Here is an 18,877-nt window from a genome sequence, read left to right on the forward strand (position 1 = left end):
TCCAGGAATGCCAGTGGAAATGAGCTGATACACAATGTATGCTGTTGCGGTTTGGATCAAGTTTTATACCAGTTGAGTAATCAAAAGTTTCTTAAACTAAACTTTCCATTTTAAATGTTTATAATGTAGTTTTTTTCTTGAAAAAACAAACTTTCAATTTTGTTTCAGGAACAACTAGAAAGCATTCCTAAACAATTTATTAGGTTGTACTAGGTACAAGGAAAACAGCAGATACCAGTGATCACATCAACATTGTACATAACTTTCTTGCAGTAAAACGTTACATATCGCACATAAAAGCAAACTTTGGTGCTACAACATTTAATCAGCTGAAAAAATGTTATTGCCAACATAAAAACAATATATTTGTCATGCAGACTTCAGTGAGTGATGTACCATGAACTCAACCACTACCACGCCTGGAGCTCCCACCAGCCCTACTGGCATAACACAGCACAGCAGTAATGTCCAGATGTGTTTGCTGGTGTCGTGCCAGGAGTCATACAGGGTCATCTGAATGCTTCTCACATGGGGTGGGTGAATTCAATGACAAGATGTGCCATTCTTTACTTTTCATCCCTTGCTTGACACATTGCCCTCAACTGCCCTGTTGAGAGCAGAATTTGTAATTTCATAGTAATGTGAAAAAGTTATTTCTGCATTTTTTTCTTCATCTTAAAAAATGGACATGACCACAGAACATGTACAATGTGGTGTTGAATTGGGATAATGGGAATTAAAGGAGTGAAAGTATTGTGTAAAACAATCCAATAAATCAAAGTGCTGTTTATTTCCACATCTTATAGTGGGAGAAATTACATTATAAAACTATACATTTCCAGTTAATGCAGTTTCAGAGTTACTTTGTTATACTGCTCAGCCACCATCAAAATAAACTGGGGAGGACCATCCAGATTTCTTAGGTTATAATTAAACCTTCAAAATCCATCATTGGTTCAAGACTTTGCTGGCAGCATCCTAGCAGTAAGTATGGAACCGCACAAAAAGGTAGCAGCTATTCTTAAGTGAAAACACTTATCTTGTTCAAATACTGTTCTCAGAAACATTTCTTTTGAAAAATGAAAATGCCCTGAATGAACAAGGTGCAATTTAGACAGGCACCCCCAAGCCTACATTGTGCTACACAAACCACAAGTATGAGATTGTTTGGGAAGTGAGTGCCAGTCTTCCTCTGTGTGGCCTCTGTGTGACACTCTGCATGGCTCCATTCTGCTCTCTGAAGCACATCGTTCACGGTGAAGCTGGACATGCGTGATGTTGCACTGCAGGTCTCCACGGCCTTTCATCTGGTCAGTACTGATGCGTATGTGTAATTTACAGGTTAAATAACAGGATGACATAACTGTAGTAGTTATAGCTTCATTTAAGGGTAGGCTCAGCTAAATATTTAAATTAGACAAAAGTTGAATAAAAAAAGTTAATTATAAAAACATTCAGTGCATGCATTTGCTTAAAACTTCACTCAAAGCTGAGAGGCGCCGTGTGCCTCGAGAGTACGTCAATTCATCCTGGACAAGGGGGAAAGCCAGAATCTCAGACAAAAACCCCAGCTTATTAATATTGTTCACAGTACACATCTTCACAGATGGACCTAGATTGATTGGACTGGTGTGACCTGGAAGAAGAAAGAGCTTCGGTCTTGACGAGGGCATTCTGAAGGAGTTGAGTTAGCTGTGACTTTCGGTGCCATTGGGGGTGAGCTTGGTTTTCTTCTCCACCTGTGGGCCCCTGGCCGAGTACTGCACCAGCAGAAAGGGCTCCTTCGTCTCGCCTTCACCCACGATGCTCTCCTCGTCTTCGGACTGGCCGCTGCGCTGCAGGCGCAGGTAGCACCAGCAGCCGAGGATCAGAGCACCCAGCGCAGCGATGGCGATGAGGATCACGATGACGGTCACCACCCCAGTGGTGGGGCTGTGGTCCATGATGGACATGGCTGGACAGGGACTGATCTGCAGCTGGAAGGAGGCTTTTGGAGGCTCAGCTGAAAAGAAGGTTTTCCCAGGTACAACTTCTTGTCAGTGACTAGAGATGCGCCAGACAGACCTAAAGCACACCAGAACACCACGTCAGTTCAGCATAGCACTGCAGTAAAATAGAAACGATACAAAACCATGGCTTCTTTTCCTTTTTTATACATCATTTAAATCTTACAATAATATTTTTCAGAAAATTCCTTTAACTCCCCTCAAGGAAATACCACGATCTCAAACCTGCAGTGTGAACAGGAATTTCTTTATTACCTTTCAATGTTCTAAAACAGATCCCCAAAATATATAAAACTTCATGATTCAAGCATATTCTAGACGACTGCTGCAACTAACTTGCAGGTGTCCCTCCGCCTGTTTCTAACGCCAGCTGGTAATGCTGTTATGGAGAGTATCCAAGTCTTAGGCTCTCTAATAGTGACCGACCTGCCGTTCTGAGTCTCGGACTCACCTGCCCGAATAAACTGAAAACTCATCTTTTCAGGGCATACAGTACCTGACCCAGCAACCTCTTCACACGTCTGCACCTTTTCTGTGGTTTTACGCTGCTGTTACATGCGCCCTTTGTAACTTGACCCGACGCAATTGTAAATCGCTTTCGGTACATGAATACATGTAAATACGGGTCTGTAAGATGACAAGGACGCTATTCTATTGGAACTGACAAACTAAAACAGAAGCAAAACCTTGTATACGGGTTTTACTTGGATACGATGCAGCGTATTTAAAAGCACTGTTGCCAGTGGGCTGACTAGTTGAAGCCAGTGCTGACTTTTGACGGTTCTAGCTGACTCGTTTTGCATTGCGCCCTTTTCTACAACAGAACATGTTCTGCAAGAATGCTGGAAACAGGGAATTTACAGGACGTCAGGAAGTCCACTCCAACTCAGTCCTTCTTGTTTACAGACATGATTCACGGACACCTCAAGGACCTCTTACACACGAAGTAACAGACACAGTTGTTCACCTGTGGAAAAACCTAAATGAAACACCAACAATTCCCTAAAATTACAGGTTATAGCAATCGTCAGCAACTGTAGTTTCGCACAACGTAAAATATCCTTAAATATCCATGCTAAAACATCTTTCTTTGATGATAATAAAAGAGAATAATCCAAGGGCAAGACCAGTATGAAAACTAAACTATCAAATTTGAACTTGTGATATCTGCATTGCCTGGCTAATTACATTTTGAAAGATGACTGAGACAGTTTACCCAATGTGTCCCGTATACATACATAAAAAAATCACTCAACAATTCCGTCTGCTAACGGCTGGTAGCTATATTTAAAACGAAACTATACTGTCACAGGACTGCCTTTCAAAACAATATACACCCTGCCAGTTTTAAAATATACAAACTCCAATGTTGTGGATAACGCCCCTAATTTAGTTTGTGTACTATTGACGTATCTCCTAAAGATATGTTTTAAATACACATATATGATTTTAACCACAAGGCGAAGACACAACAAACACGAAAAAATCTCTTACGGTTTGTGCCTCAGTCTCATTAACCGAATAACTACAGCACTTCTTCCATTTCGTTCAGGCCAGGCTAATAGAGATGGATTTTAAAGACAATAAATCGTTCTTATACATACTGAAAGTAATATTATTTTTTATTGATACACTTACTGGAATTTAGACAACTTTGACATGGGTGTTAATATATCACATACATGAACATTCACTGATGTTCAGCCATTTACGGAGACAAAATCAGACTAATTTATATGCATGAAGAAAAAATTCTAAGTTATTACTTTGTACCGCACGATTACTATTTTTACGGGCCATCTATTTGTACTGTATGTTTAACTCGTAAATCCCGCAGTAAACCTATCTGATATCATTCTTTAATAGAGTATTTTCCTTTGCTACACTGGCCGCTATAGTCTTCAGCTATAGATAAAAGCTACGCTGCCTTCAAACATGAATTTACAACGGAAAACAAAAATGTTATGTGAAATTAGAAATCCACACGCGTTATAACCGAACGAACAGTTCTCTTCCTTGCCCTCAACAAGACATCTTCAGCTGTTTTTCGGGGAATCCGAAAAAGAACATGGTTGCATGGATACATTATACCGATTACAGAGACGGATTACAGAAATGTTTTTTACAATCCATACATCTCATTGTGGGTAGGATTGTGTACGACGAAACTGAATAAAGCACAGTGTCCAGGACAACCGAAAGAGCAATCCAGTGCAGTAATAAAAATCAAATGCTCACCATGTTTTTGGAACAGAAGACAATGTATTATTTATGTGGCATCCCTTATCTAGACAAACTGCAGAAATCTGAGGCATCGTGGAATCTTCTATTGGGGTAATAATCCATATTAATCGCAAAGGACAGCGCAGTTTAACACCCCGGCCTGCCTTCTCTTCCTGTCGGTGCCCGAGCAGCGCCTCTGCTTATTAACACAACAGGGCCAGTTGCAGATGGCAGGAAATGAGCTCAGTGAGGTAGTGGCAAGCCTGCAGGCCAATAGAATGGAAGAAAACCGCGAGAAGCGAGACGCTTTTCGAAGAGATCAGTCGATCAGGTTTGGGGCTGCTGTCAGCAGAGAAATGTAACAGCGGAAAGGGGCTCCGGATACAAGATGCGCCACCTACCCCGAGAGCACACGTATTGTGGCATCATTCTCTGAAATACAGCAAAACCCAAAAGTGCCATTTTAACTTCTCAGCCTAGAATTTAAAAGTGGGCTGATTAGAGTTTAATGAAAGTGCTTCCATTGGTCCACTTGATATTTACAGTGTGTTTCATTAAAAGCAATACACTTTTGCGACCTGACGCATGTAACGCATTTTTTCAAATGTAACTACTTTGAACGATTGAATGATAATTAAATAAGTACAAAGCCCGACTAATGTGGACTGAATGAACCCGAAACTAACTAAAGAGCACGATCAGGAGGAGTGGCATTAAAGCTCTATGGTGATCTTTAACCCTGAGTACAAAACAACGTTTTATGAATGTCCTAACCGGGGCCTTCGCGCAGGTCACGAGTGTTTGCGCCGTGATCTGATGCCAGTATTACATGAACACAGAAAATGGGTGGTACATTCCATGTATTGGAAGTGTGTTGAAATCCACGTCATTATTACAGTGGACGTGTAATATCGGAACACAAGCCTGAGGACTTGACCTCTCCCGGACTCTCTCCCCCTTTCCCCTCTTCCCGATTCTCCGCTCCGTGCCCTTTTCTGCTACTGCTAGCAGCCTTCTGCCCCTGTATTCCTAAGGGCAATAATCTAGTGGACAGCAGTTCCAGGCCCCTGCCTCTCTTTTTGCACAGCCATCCCTGTGCAGAGGGAATTTAGGGATATCGCTGTGAGTCAGAGTAGTGTGATCACTTTGGGTCTGTCACATGTTCTTATAGGACTACTGACCAAGGGGGATAAAGAAACTTCTTATATTCAAGCCACATTATACATTTTATAGACAAAAATAAAAGGGTTAATGAATTGGTTTTACTTGGAAAACGCAATCGCTGAGAAGTGGATTAACAGGAGTGGCATGGTACTCTATAATTGTTCCTGTTTGTAACTTGGATATTACTTCTCCAAATGTTTAGGGGTGAGCAGATCTATAGGGGAGCTGGCTAATGCTTGTTTGGTCATTGGATGCAGGTGTGTGTTGTTTTAGAAGGAGTGGGGGTTTTGAGGTAGGACACCTTGAGGAGAGTTGGGATTGGCTCCTGGTGAATTAGCCACACCCCTGAGGTAATTATGACTTTTATAACATGGCAGCCTAGAAAGCACTGGTCAGTCTGTTTTGGGTTGTAGTAGGGGTAGGACCAATAAGTGAAGGTTTTCCTGACCGAGGTGTGGGATAGTGAGAGATGAAAAGTGACTTGGGATTCCCTCACGAAGAGGGGAGATGCCGATGTGGGGAGTTCACAAACGTCTGCACACACTCGGATAGCACCCCAGGAATCAAATCCAGGGCTGTGGTGCTGCAAGGCAGCACTGCCATCCAGTCTGTCATTCCAGAGATGGTTACAATTGAATATAAACCATTTCTGTTCATCACCCTTCAGGTTTAAAGTTATCCAAGAATGATCTCCGTCTCTGGGCCAATATCTACAGCTGAGGCACTGTCTCCTTACAGACATGAATGGAGCTTCAAACACCACTGTGGTCAGTAAAGGTTTAATATTCCTCAACGGTCAGAGTTTCTCTGAAATATAGCTGCTTTGATACAGATACGTTTCATACACTGGAATTTAAAAAAAGTATGTTTATAAAGCAATCCAAATGCACTGATTCTTGTGCGTCTCCCTGATGTGCTGTGGAATAAGACCACATCCATCTCAATCTCCTGTTTTATCTAGGTTAGCTCTTGGCTCACTTGTCTTGGTTGTGCCACCTTCACTTTGAGAAAAATGGGAGGAATAAACCCCTTAAATAGCATTTCTTGAACACTGCAGGAGGCCTAAATGCGTCAGATTTTATAACTTCTAATTTTAGAGATAAAACTGATACAGAAGTGTTGGTGGGGGGAGCAAAATACGTGTTATATATTCTTTCAAAAAGTAGGGGATATAGTTTGAACTTAAAAGTAACGGATCCTAAACATATGGAAAAACTTCATGATTCATGCATATTCTACGTGATTGCTGCAAAAACTGGTCTCTGGGGTATAGACAGCACCTGGAATACCAAATGGGAAAATCTTAAAATAAAACTTTTTGAGATGTGGGCTAGGAATGGAATAATCTGGGTTCATTGTCTGATGGTGAAATGTTTCCCTACACTATCACTCTGAACAAATAAAATGTCTCTGTTAAGGTTAATCAATACTGTATTGTACCAGATGCTCTCCAGAGAGAGGTATTGACACTTTTAAGAGTGTAACAGTAGACCATAAGAAACAATGGAGGAATTTACCATCTATTAAACTACAAGAAAAAAATATATGAAGTTTATGTTGCACTACTGAATATTTAGGCCCTCTTAAAATCTATTTTGTCAGCTGAAGGATGTTTGAACACCTCGTTTGGGGAAACTAATGGAATGGGGTAAAACAAAGGTGATGTGAAACAAACATTAAATAACCAAGAAGTTTAAGGAGAGGCTGCACAGAATTGCATTTTTTTCATAGGTTTAAAAATGCAGATAACGTTTTCTTTTTTGGAAACAGCTCAGAAACGTTACATTTGTCATGTCCAGTTAAAACAGCAGGAGTTGATCTTCAAAATTAAATAAAAGGTTACTTTTTAATATTTTAGAGTGGTTTCAATGCCATTTATCTACCAATTAAACATTATAGGTGCTCATTTATTATATGCATAAAATGAAAAGCAAAAACTACAGTTGAGCAATAGAAAAGAAACGTGAGGGTATATCTCTGAAATACTACTAAATCTCACGAAAGACGTATGTTCCTTATAGTTCTTGGCCACATTTAGTATTTTGTGACACGCGCCTCTATAATGTACCAGGATGCGTATACGTACTTCTGAGAGCATTGCATAACATTTTCTCGTTTCTTACGAAAACGTTTAAAAAAAACAGAGGGTGCCTGAACTCAATAAGGTCGAATTTATCAACAGCGTGAGCTGACTCGACAGTAGACAAACTCTCCAGGGCCGGTGGGAGTTAAAAAATAAAAAATAAAATGCCGTTTTCAAGGAACGGGCGGAACCAAAGTATCCTGGGTCGCAGCTCCACACCGACAGCAGAGACGGACGGCCTCGTACACTGTCGCTTTAAATATGTCATCTCCGTCGCAGCTCTGTGACGTTTCAATAAAGGCGTGAGTATACGGGTTTTTTGTCAATCGATGCAGGAGTTGCGTGTGTAGCCGAGGTAGACATAAACTGTACAGTATGCAACAATATTCGTCTGATCTTGGATTTGATAGGCTATATAGAAAGCAACAGTTATATACTTTTTCTTGAGTTTTATAAGGCTTTTGATACGATAGAACATAACTTTAGTTTTAATGTTTGGAATTATTTGGTTTTGGTCAGTATTTTCAGAATGTTATTAAAATTATTTATAATAGTTGTAATAGTTCAGTTAAGTTACATAGTGGGACTTCTCCAAGATTTGATATTGGTAGAGGTATGAGACAAGGATGTCCTATTTCTCCATTTTTGTTTTTATTAATAACTCAAACTTTAGCTCTTTATATTAATAATAGTGCTATGAAAGGTATTAATATCTCAGGTAGTAATATTATTCATATTTGAGTAGTCTGTCTGTGTGTAGTAACAGTGGTTCACATTATTTCAGAACGTATACTCCCGTCTCTGTAACTTTCCTCAGTCAGCTAGTGAACGTTCTGTATTTACACCACGAATGCACTACTTTGTCTCGCGCGCGGTCACACTGGCCGTCCACAGGCACGGGCAGGAGCAGGGAAGACGAGGCCGCTCTGTAGTGCCCCTGTGGCTCTCCAGCAGAGGGGAGCACCTTGCTCAACAGCCCTGAGCCGAAGGACCCAGTAATAAAGCTGAAAATCTGGCAAGTCCCCCAGTCTCCCTGGGGCGCTGAAGAGAGATTTAGTTACACTTGTACTAATAAATACTTAAGATCCCTCTTGCAATCTCACAATATCTTGTCAAACTATTTTGGAGCACCTCTTTGGGAAACTAAATGACTGGAATAAAACATGACTATTGTCAAACAGATTTTGTATGAATAATAAGGTTAAGGAGGCGTCGTTACAAAATTGTACATTGAATCGACCCGGTAAAGATGCATAGTGTGCATAGATTTAAAACTAATATAGACGATAACTGTCTTTTTCAAAGCAGCCCAGAAACCTTACGTTTGTTTTTGTTTTGTATAGCACAATCGCCATACAATCCGTCCGTTCTCATGCTCTGACTTTCAGGTTAGGCAGTGGAATGGATTCCAGGGCAAACTCGTTCTTGTCGGAGGATCCTTGTGACTCCTCGCCCAATATAACAGGTACGATCATCCACTGAAATTATGCGCTTCCGAATTGAAGCGACACGCATTTGAATAATTCAAAATACACACGAGGGAACGTCTCCAAACCATGTCTAAATATCACAACATGAAAGCTGTGCGTACCTTATCTTTATTTGCCTGTACAATGTACCCCGGTGATCTTTAATGTACTCCTGTGTGCATCGTATAAGATTTTTATTATTGGAATATAAAGAAAAGAAAAAAACACAATGAGGTCGAATAGATCAGCAGCGTGAGCCGACTCGCCGGTAAACACACTCTCCAGCGGTGTCTGGAGTTCACTAATAACTCTCTGCCCTGAAGGACAGGTTTGCAGGAGCCCGCAGTGCTTGACGAGCAGAGAGCGGAACCACACCGAGCTCAGCGACAGACCGGTACTTGTATTTGTATTGTATTCCTTGTTCTTGTTAATGCTTACTTTAAAAGAAATCAAAAGTCACGCGTGCCTGGAATTCCGGCGGGTGGTGACACTTCCGAGAAATGTCCACAGGGCGGCAAAAGAGAAACACGAGTCTATGGAGGTGAGTCTTAAAGCGCTTATTAATCTGAAATCTGATTACACAAACCTTTATTTTATCACACTTTTAACGTCACATACGTGGTCTTCATCATGTTCTCAGTCTTTCGTTGCTCTGTTAATTAATTCGATGTAGTTTTTGTTTTGTTACTGCAGTGTCTCTAATGTGCACGTCCCCGTAACCGGTGTATTTGATTCTTTGTAATCGTACTTAAAAAAGAAACGGGCCGCAGGTGTTTCAGGACTCGGAGCCCCTTCCTGGGCTCTATGGACGGGTCATGTGTCGCTCACAGCTCTGCAGTCACCGTGTCGTGACGTGTTACAGCACCTTACTGTGCACCGGACACCCGTTAAAGGGAGAAGGCGACCCTCTGCGGCGAAATTGATCCTTATTAATAACAGATGCTGCAGGTGTCGATTCTTAGCGACACCAGTCAGACCGACTGGGCTGGCGGAAAAGCGTGACGTCACCCCTGACTTTTTTCTTGTTTTTTTTAAAATAAGTTTTTATTTAAACACCAGAAATACAAAAAAGGAGACAGAATAATGAAATATACATGTACGTGTGCAGCGCAAGGGGCAGCCAGGGCTGTCGGCAGTTTCTGCAGATCTGCTCTCAGCCAGAGAGGAGGGAGACGCAGTCGCTCTCCTGTGTCGGCTGGAGGAAGCGGAGCTGTGGAGAGAGGGAACGGAGCCCTTCAGGAGACGCTCCTGGGAGAGGAGAGACGCTGCGCTGGAAACCCACTGCCTGCCAAACTGCAGATCCGCGCCTCTCCAGCACCTGTCCGGGAGGAAGGCGAGCACACAGCTGAACACCCCCCTCCGGGAGAGGGCAGTGAAGGACAGAGGCGAGGGAAAACAGACAGGGATGCTAAACGCAGTTCTAGGACTCCGAAAAGCCATTCGTGTGGAGGAAGGAAAGTTCGCGGAGCCTCTTCAGGTGTCGAGGAAGAGGGACAGACTACAGATCTAGCAGTGCAAACACTGCTGTACTGAGAGCGACGGACGGAGTTCATGCTGTTGCAGCGCTGGGTTCCGCTTCATTCCAATGCGTGTGATACATGTGCAGCTAACTGAATGTACAGTGTCATCCCCCCCCAGAAGAGTTATGCTGAGATGGCGGGTATTGCTTATTTTCAGTCCTGTGCAATTAGTGTAATTCTTTTAAGAAAGGTGTGAGTGTTGTTACAATAATACTGCTGTGTGTTCCTCTCTAGAGTCTATAGGATGAGGCAGTGTGGGTGTTGTTACAGTGATCCTGCTGTCTGTGACTCTTGCCGGCTCTGTGTTGTCAGAGAGCGCACTGTCACTGCCAAGCTGCTGTGGAAGACGGAGAAGAGGCTGAAGGAGGTGGTGATGCAGGTGGAGGACGAGAGGCGTCAAGCTGACCAATTCTGGGAGCAGGTCCGTCTTCCTGAATGCCTTCAGCCACAGTAGACACAATTGCAGCTCTGCCCTGACTCGCTCTCTCCCTGTGCTCCAGCTGGACCAGGCGATGGCTCGGCAGGTGGAGGAGGAGGCGTCGCGTTCCAACGCCTCCCGCAGGAAACTGCAGAGAGAGCTGGAGGACCTGAGCCACAGCACTGAGAGCATGAGCAGGGAGCTGACAGCCCTGCGCAGCCAGCTGAGGTACACAGAGCAGGGAGCTGACAGCCCTGCGCAGCCAGCTGAGGTACACAGAGCAGGGAGCTGACAGCCCTGCGCAGCCAGCTGCGGTACACAGAGCAGAGAGACACGGAGCTGACAGCCCTGCGCAGCCAGCTGCGGTACACAGAGCAGAGAGCTGACAGGGATAGTGTGGGCGTACAGGCCGTGGGGAGGGACAGTGTAGGGGTGCACGTTGTGGGGAGAGTATGTGGGATACATACTTGTGTTGTAGGGAGAGAATTTGGGCCTACAGGTTGTGGGGAGAATGTGGGGGTACAAGCTATGTGGCAGTCTGGGGATGAACGTTCTGGGGAGAATGTGGGGGTAAGGGCTGTGAGGAGAAAGAATGTGGGGGCTTTTGGCCACGAGGAGGGAGAGGGTGGGGTTACAGTTTGTGGGGAGACAATGTGGGGGTATGGGCTGTGTGGCAGTATGGGGGTGCACATTGTGGGGAGAATGTGGGGGTACAGGCTGTGGGGCAGAGAATGTGGGGGTTCAGGCCGTTTGAGAGTGTGGGGGTGCACTTTGTGATGAGAATGTGGGGGTACAGGCTGTGGGGTAGTGTGGGGGTACAGGTTGTGGGGAGAATGGGGGTATGGGGGTACTGGTTGTGGGGAGAGAATGTGGGGGTACAGGCTGTGTGGCAGTGTGGGGTACAGGTTGTGGAGGGAATGTGGGGGTACAGGCTGTGGGGGTGAACGTTGGGGTCAGGGAATATGGGGGTTTAGGCTGTGTGGTAATGTGGGGGTACTGGTTGTGGGGAGAGAATGTGGGGGTACAGGCACGTTGTGGGGAGACAATGTGGGTGTACATGCTGTGTGGTAGTGTTGGGGTGCACTTTGTGATGAGAATGTTGGGGTATGTGTTGTGGGGTAGTATGGGGGTATGGGCTGTGTGGCAGTATGAGGGTATAGAATGTGGGGGGTACAGGCTGTGGGGAGAGAATGTGGGGGTACAGGCTGCGTTGCAGTGTGGGGGTACTGGTTGTGGGGAGAGTGTGTGGGGGTACAGGCTGTGTAGTAGTGTGGGGGTACAGGTTTTTGGGAGAATGTGGGGGTACAGGCTGTGTGGCAGTATGGGGTACTGGTTGTGGGGAGATTGTGGGGGTACAGGCTGTGTGGCAGTATGGGGTACTGGTTGTGGGGAGAATGTGGGGGTACAGGCTGCGTTGCAGTGTGGGGGTACTGGTTGTGGGGAGAGAATGTGGGGGTACAGGCTGCGTTGCAGTGTGGGGGTACTGGTTGTGGGGAGAGAATGTGGGGGTACAGGCTGTGTGGGGGTACAGGTTGTGGGGAGAATGTGGGGGTACAGGTTGTGGGGAGAATGTGGGGGTACAGGCTGTGTGGGGGTACAGGTTGTGGGGGGAGAATGTGGGGGTACAGGCTGTGGGGAGAATGGGGGTGTGGCAGTATGAGGGTATAGAATGTGGGGGTACAGGCTGTGGGGCAGTGGGGGGGTACGGGTTGTGGGGAGAGAATGTGGGGGTACAGGCTGTGTGGTAATGTGGGGAGAGAATGTGGGGGTACAGGCTGTGTGGCAGTATGGGGGTACTGGTTGTGGGGAGAGAATGTGGGGGTACTGGTTGTGGGGAGAATGTGGGGGTACAGGCTGCGTTGCAGTGTGGGGGTACAGGTTGTGGGGAGAGAATGTGGGGGTACAGGCTGTGTGGGGGTACAGGTTGTGGGGAGAGAATGTGGGGGTACAGGCTGTGTGACAGTATGGGGGTATAGAATGTGGGGGTACAGGCTGTGTAGCAGTGTGGGATACAGGTTGTAGGGAGAAAATGTGGGGGTACAGGCTGTGTGGTAGTGTGGGGGTGAACGTTGAGGGCAGGGAATGTGGGGGTTCAGGCTGTGTGGTAGTGTGGGGGTGAACGTTGAGGGCAGGGAATGTGGGGGTTCAGGCTGTGGGGCAGTGGGGGGTACGGGTTGTGGGGAGAAAATGTGGGGGTACAGGCTCTGTGGTAGTGTGGGGTTACAGGTTGTGAGGGAGAATGTGGGGGTACAGGCTGTATGGCAATGTAGGGGTATGCACTGTGTGGTAGTATGGGGTGCATGTTGTGAGGCAGTTTGGGGATATGTGCTGTGAGGAGAGAGAATGCGGGGGTACAGGCCACGAGGAAGGTGAGTTTTGGGGTACTGTCCGTTGGGAGGGAGAGGGTGGGGTTACAGGCTGTGGCGTAATGTTGGGGTATGTATTGTGGAGGAGTGTGGGGGTTCAGGTTGTGAGGAGAATGTGGGGGTATGGGCTGTGTGGTAGTGTTGGGTGTACCAGCTGTGGGGAGGGAGCATTTGGGGGTGCAGGTTGTGGGGAGAGAGAATGTGGGGTATGGGCAACAAGGAAGGTGAGTGTTGGGGTACCGTCCGTTGGGAGGGAGAGGGTGGGGTTACAGGCTGTGTGGCAGTGTGGGGGTGCACGTTGTGGGGAGAGTGTGGGGATGCACATTGTGGGGCATTGTGTGGGTATGTGCTGTGAGGAAGGTGAGGGTGGGGTACAGGCTATGGGGAGCAAATTTGGAGGTACAGACTGTGGCAGTATGGGAGTATGGGCTGTGTGGAGAATGTGGGGGTACAGGCTGTGTAGGGGTGCACGTTACGGGTAGAGAGAATGTGGGGGTATGGGCGACAAGGAAGGTGAGTGTTGGGGTACCGTCTGTTGGGAGGGTGAGGGTGGGGTTACAGGCTGTGGGGAGAGAATGTGGGGGTACGGTCCACGAGAAAGGTGAGTGTTGGGGTACTGTCTGTTGGGAGGGAGAATGTGGGGGTATGGGCTGTGTGGTAGTGTTGGGTGTACCAGCTGTGGGGAGGGAGCATTTGGGGTTGTACATTGTGGGGAGAGAGAAGGTGGGGGTATGGGTGACAAGGAAGGTGAGTGTTGGGGTACCATCCGTTGGGGGGGGGGGGAAGGTGGGGTTACAGGCTGTGTGGCAGTGAGGGGGTACAGGTTGTGGAGAGAGTGATGGGGTGCACGTTGTGGGGAAAGTGTGGGGGTATTGTTTGTGGGGAGAGTGTAGGGGTGCACAGTGTGGGGAGAGTGTGGGGCTACTGGCTTTGGGGAGAGAATGTGGGGGTACAGGCTTTGTGGTAGTATGGGGTGCAAGTTGTATGGGAGAATGTGGGGGTGCACGTTGTGGGGCATTGTGTGGATATGTGCTGTGAGGAGAGAGAATGGGGGTATGGGCGATGAGGAAGATGAGGTTGGGGTTATAGGCTGTGGGGTAATGTGGGGGTACAGGATGTGGGGAGAATGTGGGGGTACAGGCTGTGTGGTAGTGTGGGGGTGCATGTTGTGGGGAGAATGTGGGGGTATGGGCTGTGTGGCAGTGTGGGGGTAAAGCTTGTGGGGAACAAATGTGGGGATACAGTCTGTATGGCAGTGTGGGGTTACAGGTTGTGAGGAGAATGTGGGGGTATGGGCTGTATGGTAGTGTTGGGTGTACCGGTTGTGGGGAAGGAGCGTTTGGGGGTGCACGTTGTGGGGAGAGAGAATGTGGGGGTATGGGTGACAAGGAAGGCGAATGTTGGGGTACCGTCTGTTGGGGGAGAGAGGGTTGGGTTACAAGCTCTGGGCTAATGAGGTGCTATGGGCTTTGTGGCAGTGTGGGGGTGCATGTTGTGGGGAGAATGTGGGGGTACAGGCTGTGTAGTGGTTGTGGGGAAAAAGTGGGGGTATGGGCTGTGTGGTAGTGTTGGGGGTTCAGGCTGTGTGGAGGGAGCATCTTGGGGTGCAAGTTGTGGGGAGAGAGAATGTAGGGGTATAGGCGATGAGGAAGGTGAGTGTTGGGATACCACCATTCGGTGGGGGGGAGAAGGTGGGGTTACAGGCTGTGTGGCGGTGTGGGGGTGCACGTTGTGGGGAGAGTGTGGGGGTACAGGCAGTGTGGTGGTGTTGGGTGTACCGGCTGTGGGGAGGGAGTGTGTGGGGGGTACACGTTGTGGGGGTACGGGCCACAAGGAAGGTGAGTGTTGGGGTATTGTCAGTTAGGAGGGAGAAGGTGGGGTTATAGGCTGTGGTGTAATGTGGGGTTCACGTTGTGGGGGAGAATGTGGGGAGTACAGGCTGTGTGGCAGTGTGGGGGTACAGGTTGTGGGGAGCAAATGTGGGGGTACAGGCAGTGTGGTAGTGTTGGGTGTACCGCTGTGGGGAGGGAGTGTGTGGGGGTGCACGTTGTGGGGAGAGAGAATGTGGGGGTATGGGCGACAAGGAAGGTGAGTGTTGGGGTACCATCTGTTGGGAGGGTGAGGGTGGGGTTACAGGCTGTGGTGTAATGTGGGGGTACAGGCTGTGGGGAGAGAATGTGGGGGTACGGTCCACGAGAAAGGTGAGTGTTGGGGTACTGTCTGTTGGGAGGGAGAGTGTGGGGGTATGGGCTGTGTGGCAGTGCTGGGGTACAGTTTGTGGGGAAAATGTGGGTTTACAGGCTGTGGGGTAATGTTGGGGTACATATTGTGGAGCAGTCTGGGGGTTCAGGTTGTGGGGAGAATGTGGGGGTACAGGCAGTGTGGTAGTGTTGGGTGTACCAGCTGTGGGGAGGGAGCATTTGAGGGTGCATGTTGTGGGGAGAGAGAATGTGGGGGTATGGGCGACAAGGAAGGTGAGTGTTGGGGTACCGTCCGTTGGGGGGGGGAGAAGGTGAAGTTACAGGCTGTGTGGCACTGTGGGGGTGCACGTTGTGTGGAGAATGTGGGGGGTACAGGCTGTGGTAGTGTGGGGTTCTGTGTGTTGGGCAGAACGTGGGGGTACAGGCTGTGTGGCAGTGGGGGGGTACTGGTTGTGGGGAGAGTGATGGGGTGCACAGTGTGGGGAGAGTGTGGGGCTACTGGCTTTGGGGAGAGAATGTGGGGGTACAGGCTGTGCGGTAGTATAGGGTGCAAGTTGTATGGGAGAATGTGGGGGTGCACGTTGTGGGGCATTGTCTGGGTATGTGCTGTGAGGAGAGAGAATGGGGGTATGGGCGATGAGGAAGGTGAGTGTGGGGGTACAGGCTGTGTGGCAGTATGGGAGTATGGGCTGTGTGGAGAATGTGGGGGTGTGGGCTGTGTGGTGGTGCACGTTGTGGTGAGAATGGGGGTACAGGCTGTGGAGAGAATGTGGGGTATGTGCCGTGTGCCAGTATGGAGGTACAGGTTGTAGGGAGAATGTGGGGATATGGGCTTTGTGGTAGTGTTGGGGGTTCAGGCTGTGTAGAGGGAGCGTGTTGGGGTGCAAGCTGTGGGGAGAGAGAATGTGGGGGTACGGGCGATGAGAAAGGTGAGTGTTGGGGTACCGTCCATAGGGAGGGAGAAGGTGGGGTTATAGGCTGTAGGGTAATGTGGGGGTACAGGCTGTGTGGCAGTGTTGGGGTGCATATTGTGGGGAAGAATGTGGGGGGGTGGGCTGTGTGGCAGTGTGGGGGTACGGGCTGTGTGGAGGGAGCATCTTGGGGTGCAAGTTGTGGGGAGAGAGAATGTGGGGGTACGGGCGACGAGGAAGGTGAGTGTTCGGGTACTGTCTGTTGGTAGAGAGAAGGTAGGGTTACTGTAGGGTACAGGTTGTTTTGCACTGTGTGGGTACAGGTTGTGGGGAGAGAATGTGGGGGTATAGGCTGAGTGGCAGTGTGTGGCGAACGATGTGGGGAGAATATGGGGGTCCAAGCTGTGTGACAGTGTGGGTTGAACTTTGTGGGGGTATGGGCCATGAGGAGGGTGTGTGTTGGGGTACAGGCCATGGAGAGGGAGGGTATCGGGGTATGGGCTCTCTGGTTGTGTGGGGGTGCATGTTGAGAATGTGGGGGTATGGGTAATGGGTAGAGAATGTGGGGGTACAGACTTTGTGGCATTGTGGGGGTCCAGGTTGTAGGTAGAATGCGTTGTGGGGTACTAGGGCGTTGGGGTATGGGCTGTGAGACGGGGTGTCGGGGTGTCCTGTGCTCTGTGGTCCGTGGTCAGGGTCAGTGTTGTGGATCTTTCTCACACTGACCCCTCTCTCTGTCCTGCAGACGCACCCCGCTGGCCGTCCCTGTCCTGTCCTCCCACCGCTCCCTGCTGGACGACCTCTCCCTGGACACCTCTGACTCCGAGGACCGCAGCCCCCCAGCCCTGAGGACAGCCTGGGGGCCCCCTTCCTACAGCCCGACTGACCAGACAGACAGAGGACTTACTCTGCTCGAGAACTGTACTGTTTGACTGTCTGAGCTGATACCAAGGACATTGTCCTCTACAGCATGATAATTCTGCATCTTCATCATCATCCTCTTTATTGAAAGATATCTTCTGTTGTACATTGTACAACAAAATTGTACATTGAATCGACCCGGTAAAGATACATAGTGTGCAGAGATTTAAAAGTAATATGGATGATAACCGTCTTTTTCGAAGCAGTCCAGAAACCTTATGTTTGTTTTTTTGTTCTGTTGTTAAAACATTCTGAACTGATCGGCAAAATGGTGTAAAGAAGGTTTCTAATTCTGACATTTCCTGTAGACAAATGTGTTATTTTACTGCTCATTAACTTAACCATTATACTTAAAAGTTTTTATATGTATAAATAACCTAAGGATAAGAAATAATAAAAAACTAAATAATTAGACCGTATGTCGTAGTAGCAGAGTGTACTTCTCGCCTAATTGATGTGGTCGAGCAACACCACAATCGCCATACAATCCGTCCGTTCTCATGCTCTGACTTTCAGGTAAGGCAGTGGAATGGATTCCAGGGCAAACTCGTTCTTGTTTGAATATCCGTGTGAAATCTCGCCCAATATAACAGGTAAACTCATGCACTGAAATTATGCGCTTCCAAATTGAAGCGACACGCATTTGAATAATTCAAAACGAGGGAACGTCTCCAAACTATGTCTAAATATCCCAACATGAAAGCTGTGCGTACCTTATCTTTATTTGCCTGTATAATGTACTCCGGTGATCAGTAATGTAGTCTTGCGTGCATCGTAAAGGATTAATATTATTGCACGATAAAGAAGAAAACACAAGGAGGTCGAATTGATCAGTAGCGTGAGCCGACTCGCCTTGTGACCTTTCTGAAAGCAGCCCTGAAACCTAACAACATTTATTTTGGTTATGTTGTGGTTTATAAATATTCAGGACTTTTTTACAAACTTATATAAAGAAAGAGAATAATTTACTTCTAAAGAAATACATTTGTTACATTTTAATCCCATTGAAAGGAAGATGAAAATATCGTTTGTATTTTTTTAAATTATTATACTTGCGCAACATAATTATTAACGGAATGTTGTGAGAGGAGACCATGTTTGAACAGTTTCAAACAGATGTAAAGACGTACTGTGTCTAGTTGTAAGAACGTTGAAGCATGGACGGACCTTATCTGCATTTACCTTGTTTAATCTTTTTTTCCATAAAATGTACATGTATTATTGCATGTACCCCTGACAATACGATTGCTGCGTTGTATTCTTGTCGTTTTTGATCTCATAAAAAAATACAAAAGACGCGAGTCGATGACGTCAAAATGTTGTCACCCACGGGGCTTATGGGTAATGTAGTCTCTGTAGTTCACGCGAGTCGATGACGTCAAACTGTTGTCGCCCACGGGGCTTAATAGAATTAATTATATTAATAGAATTTCAGCGTATTTATCGTGTCTTGTATTTCTATGTCTCTCTTCTGTGTTCCCTTGTGTGTGTTTCTTTCATTCACGTGTCTGCAGCGCTGGTTTATCGACTCGGCACATAAAGCAAACTATCCTCGTGTTTTTTTTTAGCTCCCGTCTTGTTTGCAAACTTTTCTC

The 18,877-nt window shown here is 47.1% G+C and overlaps 2 protein-coding genes and 1 long non-coding RNA gene across 10 annotated transcripts; 2 read left to right on the plus strand and 1 right to left on the minus strand.

Annotated features, from left to right (window-relative positions):
- Positions 1 to 157: 157 nt before the first annotated feature.
- snn (stannin) lies at positions 158 to 4,590 on the minus strand. Of its 2 annotated transcripts, none has more exons than XM_088612298.1 (2): positions 4,245 to 4,590; positions 158 to 2,103 (listed from the first exon to the last, which is right to left on the minus strand). In XM_088612298.1, the coding sequence occupies exon 2, from the start codon at positions 1,950 to 1,952 to the stop codon at positions 1,689 to 1,691; it is 264 nt and encodes an 87-aa protein (XP_088468424.1). In that variant the 5' UTR covers positions 1,953 to 2,103; positions 4,245 to 4,590; the 3' UTR covers positions 158 to 1,688. The 2 variants fall into 2 exon arrangements, with proteins under 2 accessions (XP_088468424.1, XP_088468423.1); XM_088612297.1 differs by having other exon boundaries at positions 158 to 2,064; positions 4,245 to 4,579.
- Positions 4,591 to 7,383: 2,793 nt separating this feature from the next.
- Positions 7,384 to 17,701, plus strand: LOC148645377 (myosin-14-like). 7 transcript variants are annotated; one of them, XR_015928361.1, is made up of 6 exons: positions 7,384 to 7,778; positions 8,865 to 8,941; positions 9,269 to 9,339; positions 10,054 to 10,605; positions 10,778 to 10,886; positions 10,966 to 10,987. XR_015928361.1 is itself a non-coding variant. In XM_088612547.1 (6 exons), exons 3-6 carry the CDS (start codon positions 9,446 to 9,448, stop codon positions 17,291 to 17,293), a joined length of 483 nt encoding a protein of 160 aa, XP_088468673.1. In that variant the 5' UTR covers positions 7,395 to 7,778; positions 8,865 to 8,941; positions 9,392 to 9,445; the 3' UTR covers positions 17,294 to 17,701. The 7 variants fall into 7 exon arrangements, 5 of the variants coding, with proteins under 5 accessions (XP_088468674.1, XP_088468673.1, XP_088468669.1 ...); XR_015928360.1 differs by lacking the exon at positions 9,269 to 9,339 and adding an exon at positions 9,392 to 9,486; XM_088612547.1 differs by lacking the exons at positions 9,269 to 9,339; positions 10,054 to 10,605 and adding exons at positions 9,392 to 9,486; positions 17,107 to 17,701 and having other exon boundaries at positions 7,395 to 7,778; positions 10,966 to 11,111.
- Positions 12,449 to 15,232, plus strand: LOC148645378 (uncharacterized). Its single transcript, XR_015928490.1, has 3 exons — positions 12,449 to 13,387; positions 13,822 to 14,901; positions 15,088 to 15,232. It is a non-coding gene; the product is annotated as an uncharacterized LOC148645378 (long non-coding RNA).
- Positions 17,702 to 18,877: the final 1,176 nt, after the last annotated feature.

This window comes from Lepisosteus platostomus, chromosome 19 (genome assembly GCF_059453375.1).
Source record: "Lepisosteus platostomus isolate fLepPlt1 chromosome 19, fLepPlt1.hap1, whole genome shotgun sequence".
Classification (NCBI taxonomy): Eukaryota; Metazoa; Chordata; class Actinopteri; order Semionotiformes; family Lepisosteidae; genus Lepisosteus; species Lepisosteus platostomus.

Excerpts from the sequence above, each read along its gene's own strand:
- LOC148645377 (XM_088612543.1), top strand. The coding sequence starts at position 10,710 with ATGAGGCAGTGTGGGTGTTGTTACAGTGATCCTGCTGTCTGTGACTCT. Across the intron at positions 10,887-10,965 it reads CTGACCAATTCTGGGAGCAG|CTGGACCAGGCGATGGCTCG; the intron begins GTCCGTCTTCCT and ends CCTGTGCTCCAG. Across the intron at positions 11,112-17,106 it reads GCCCTGCGCAGCCAGCTGAG|ACGCACCCCGCTGGCCGTCC; the intron begins GTACACAGAGCA and ends TCTGTCCTGCAG.
- snn (XM_088612298.1), bottom strand. The coding sequence starts at position 1,952 with ATGTCCATCATGGACCACAGCCCCACCACTGGGGTGGTGACCGTCATC.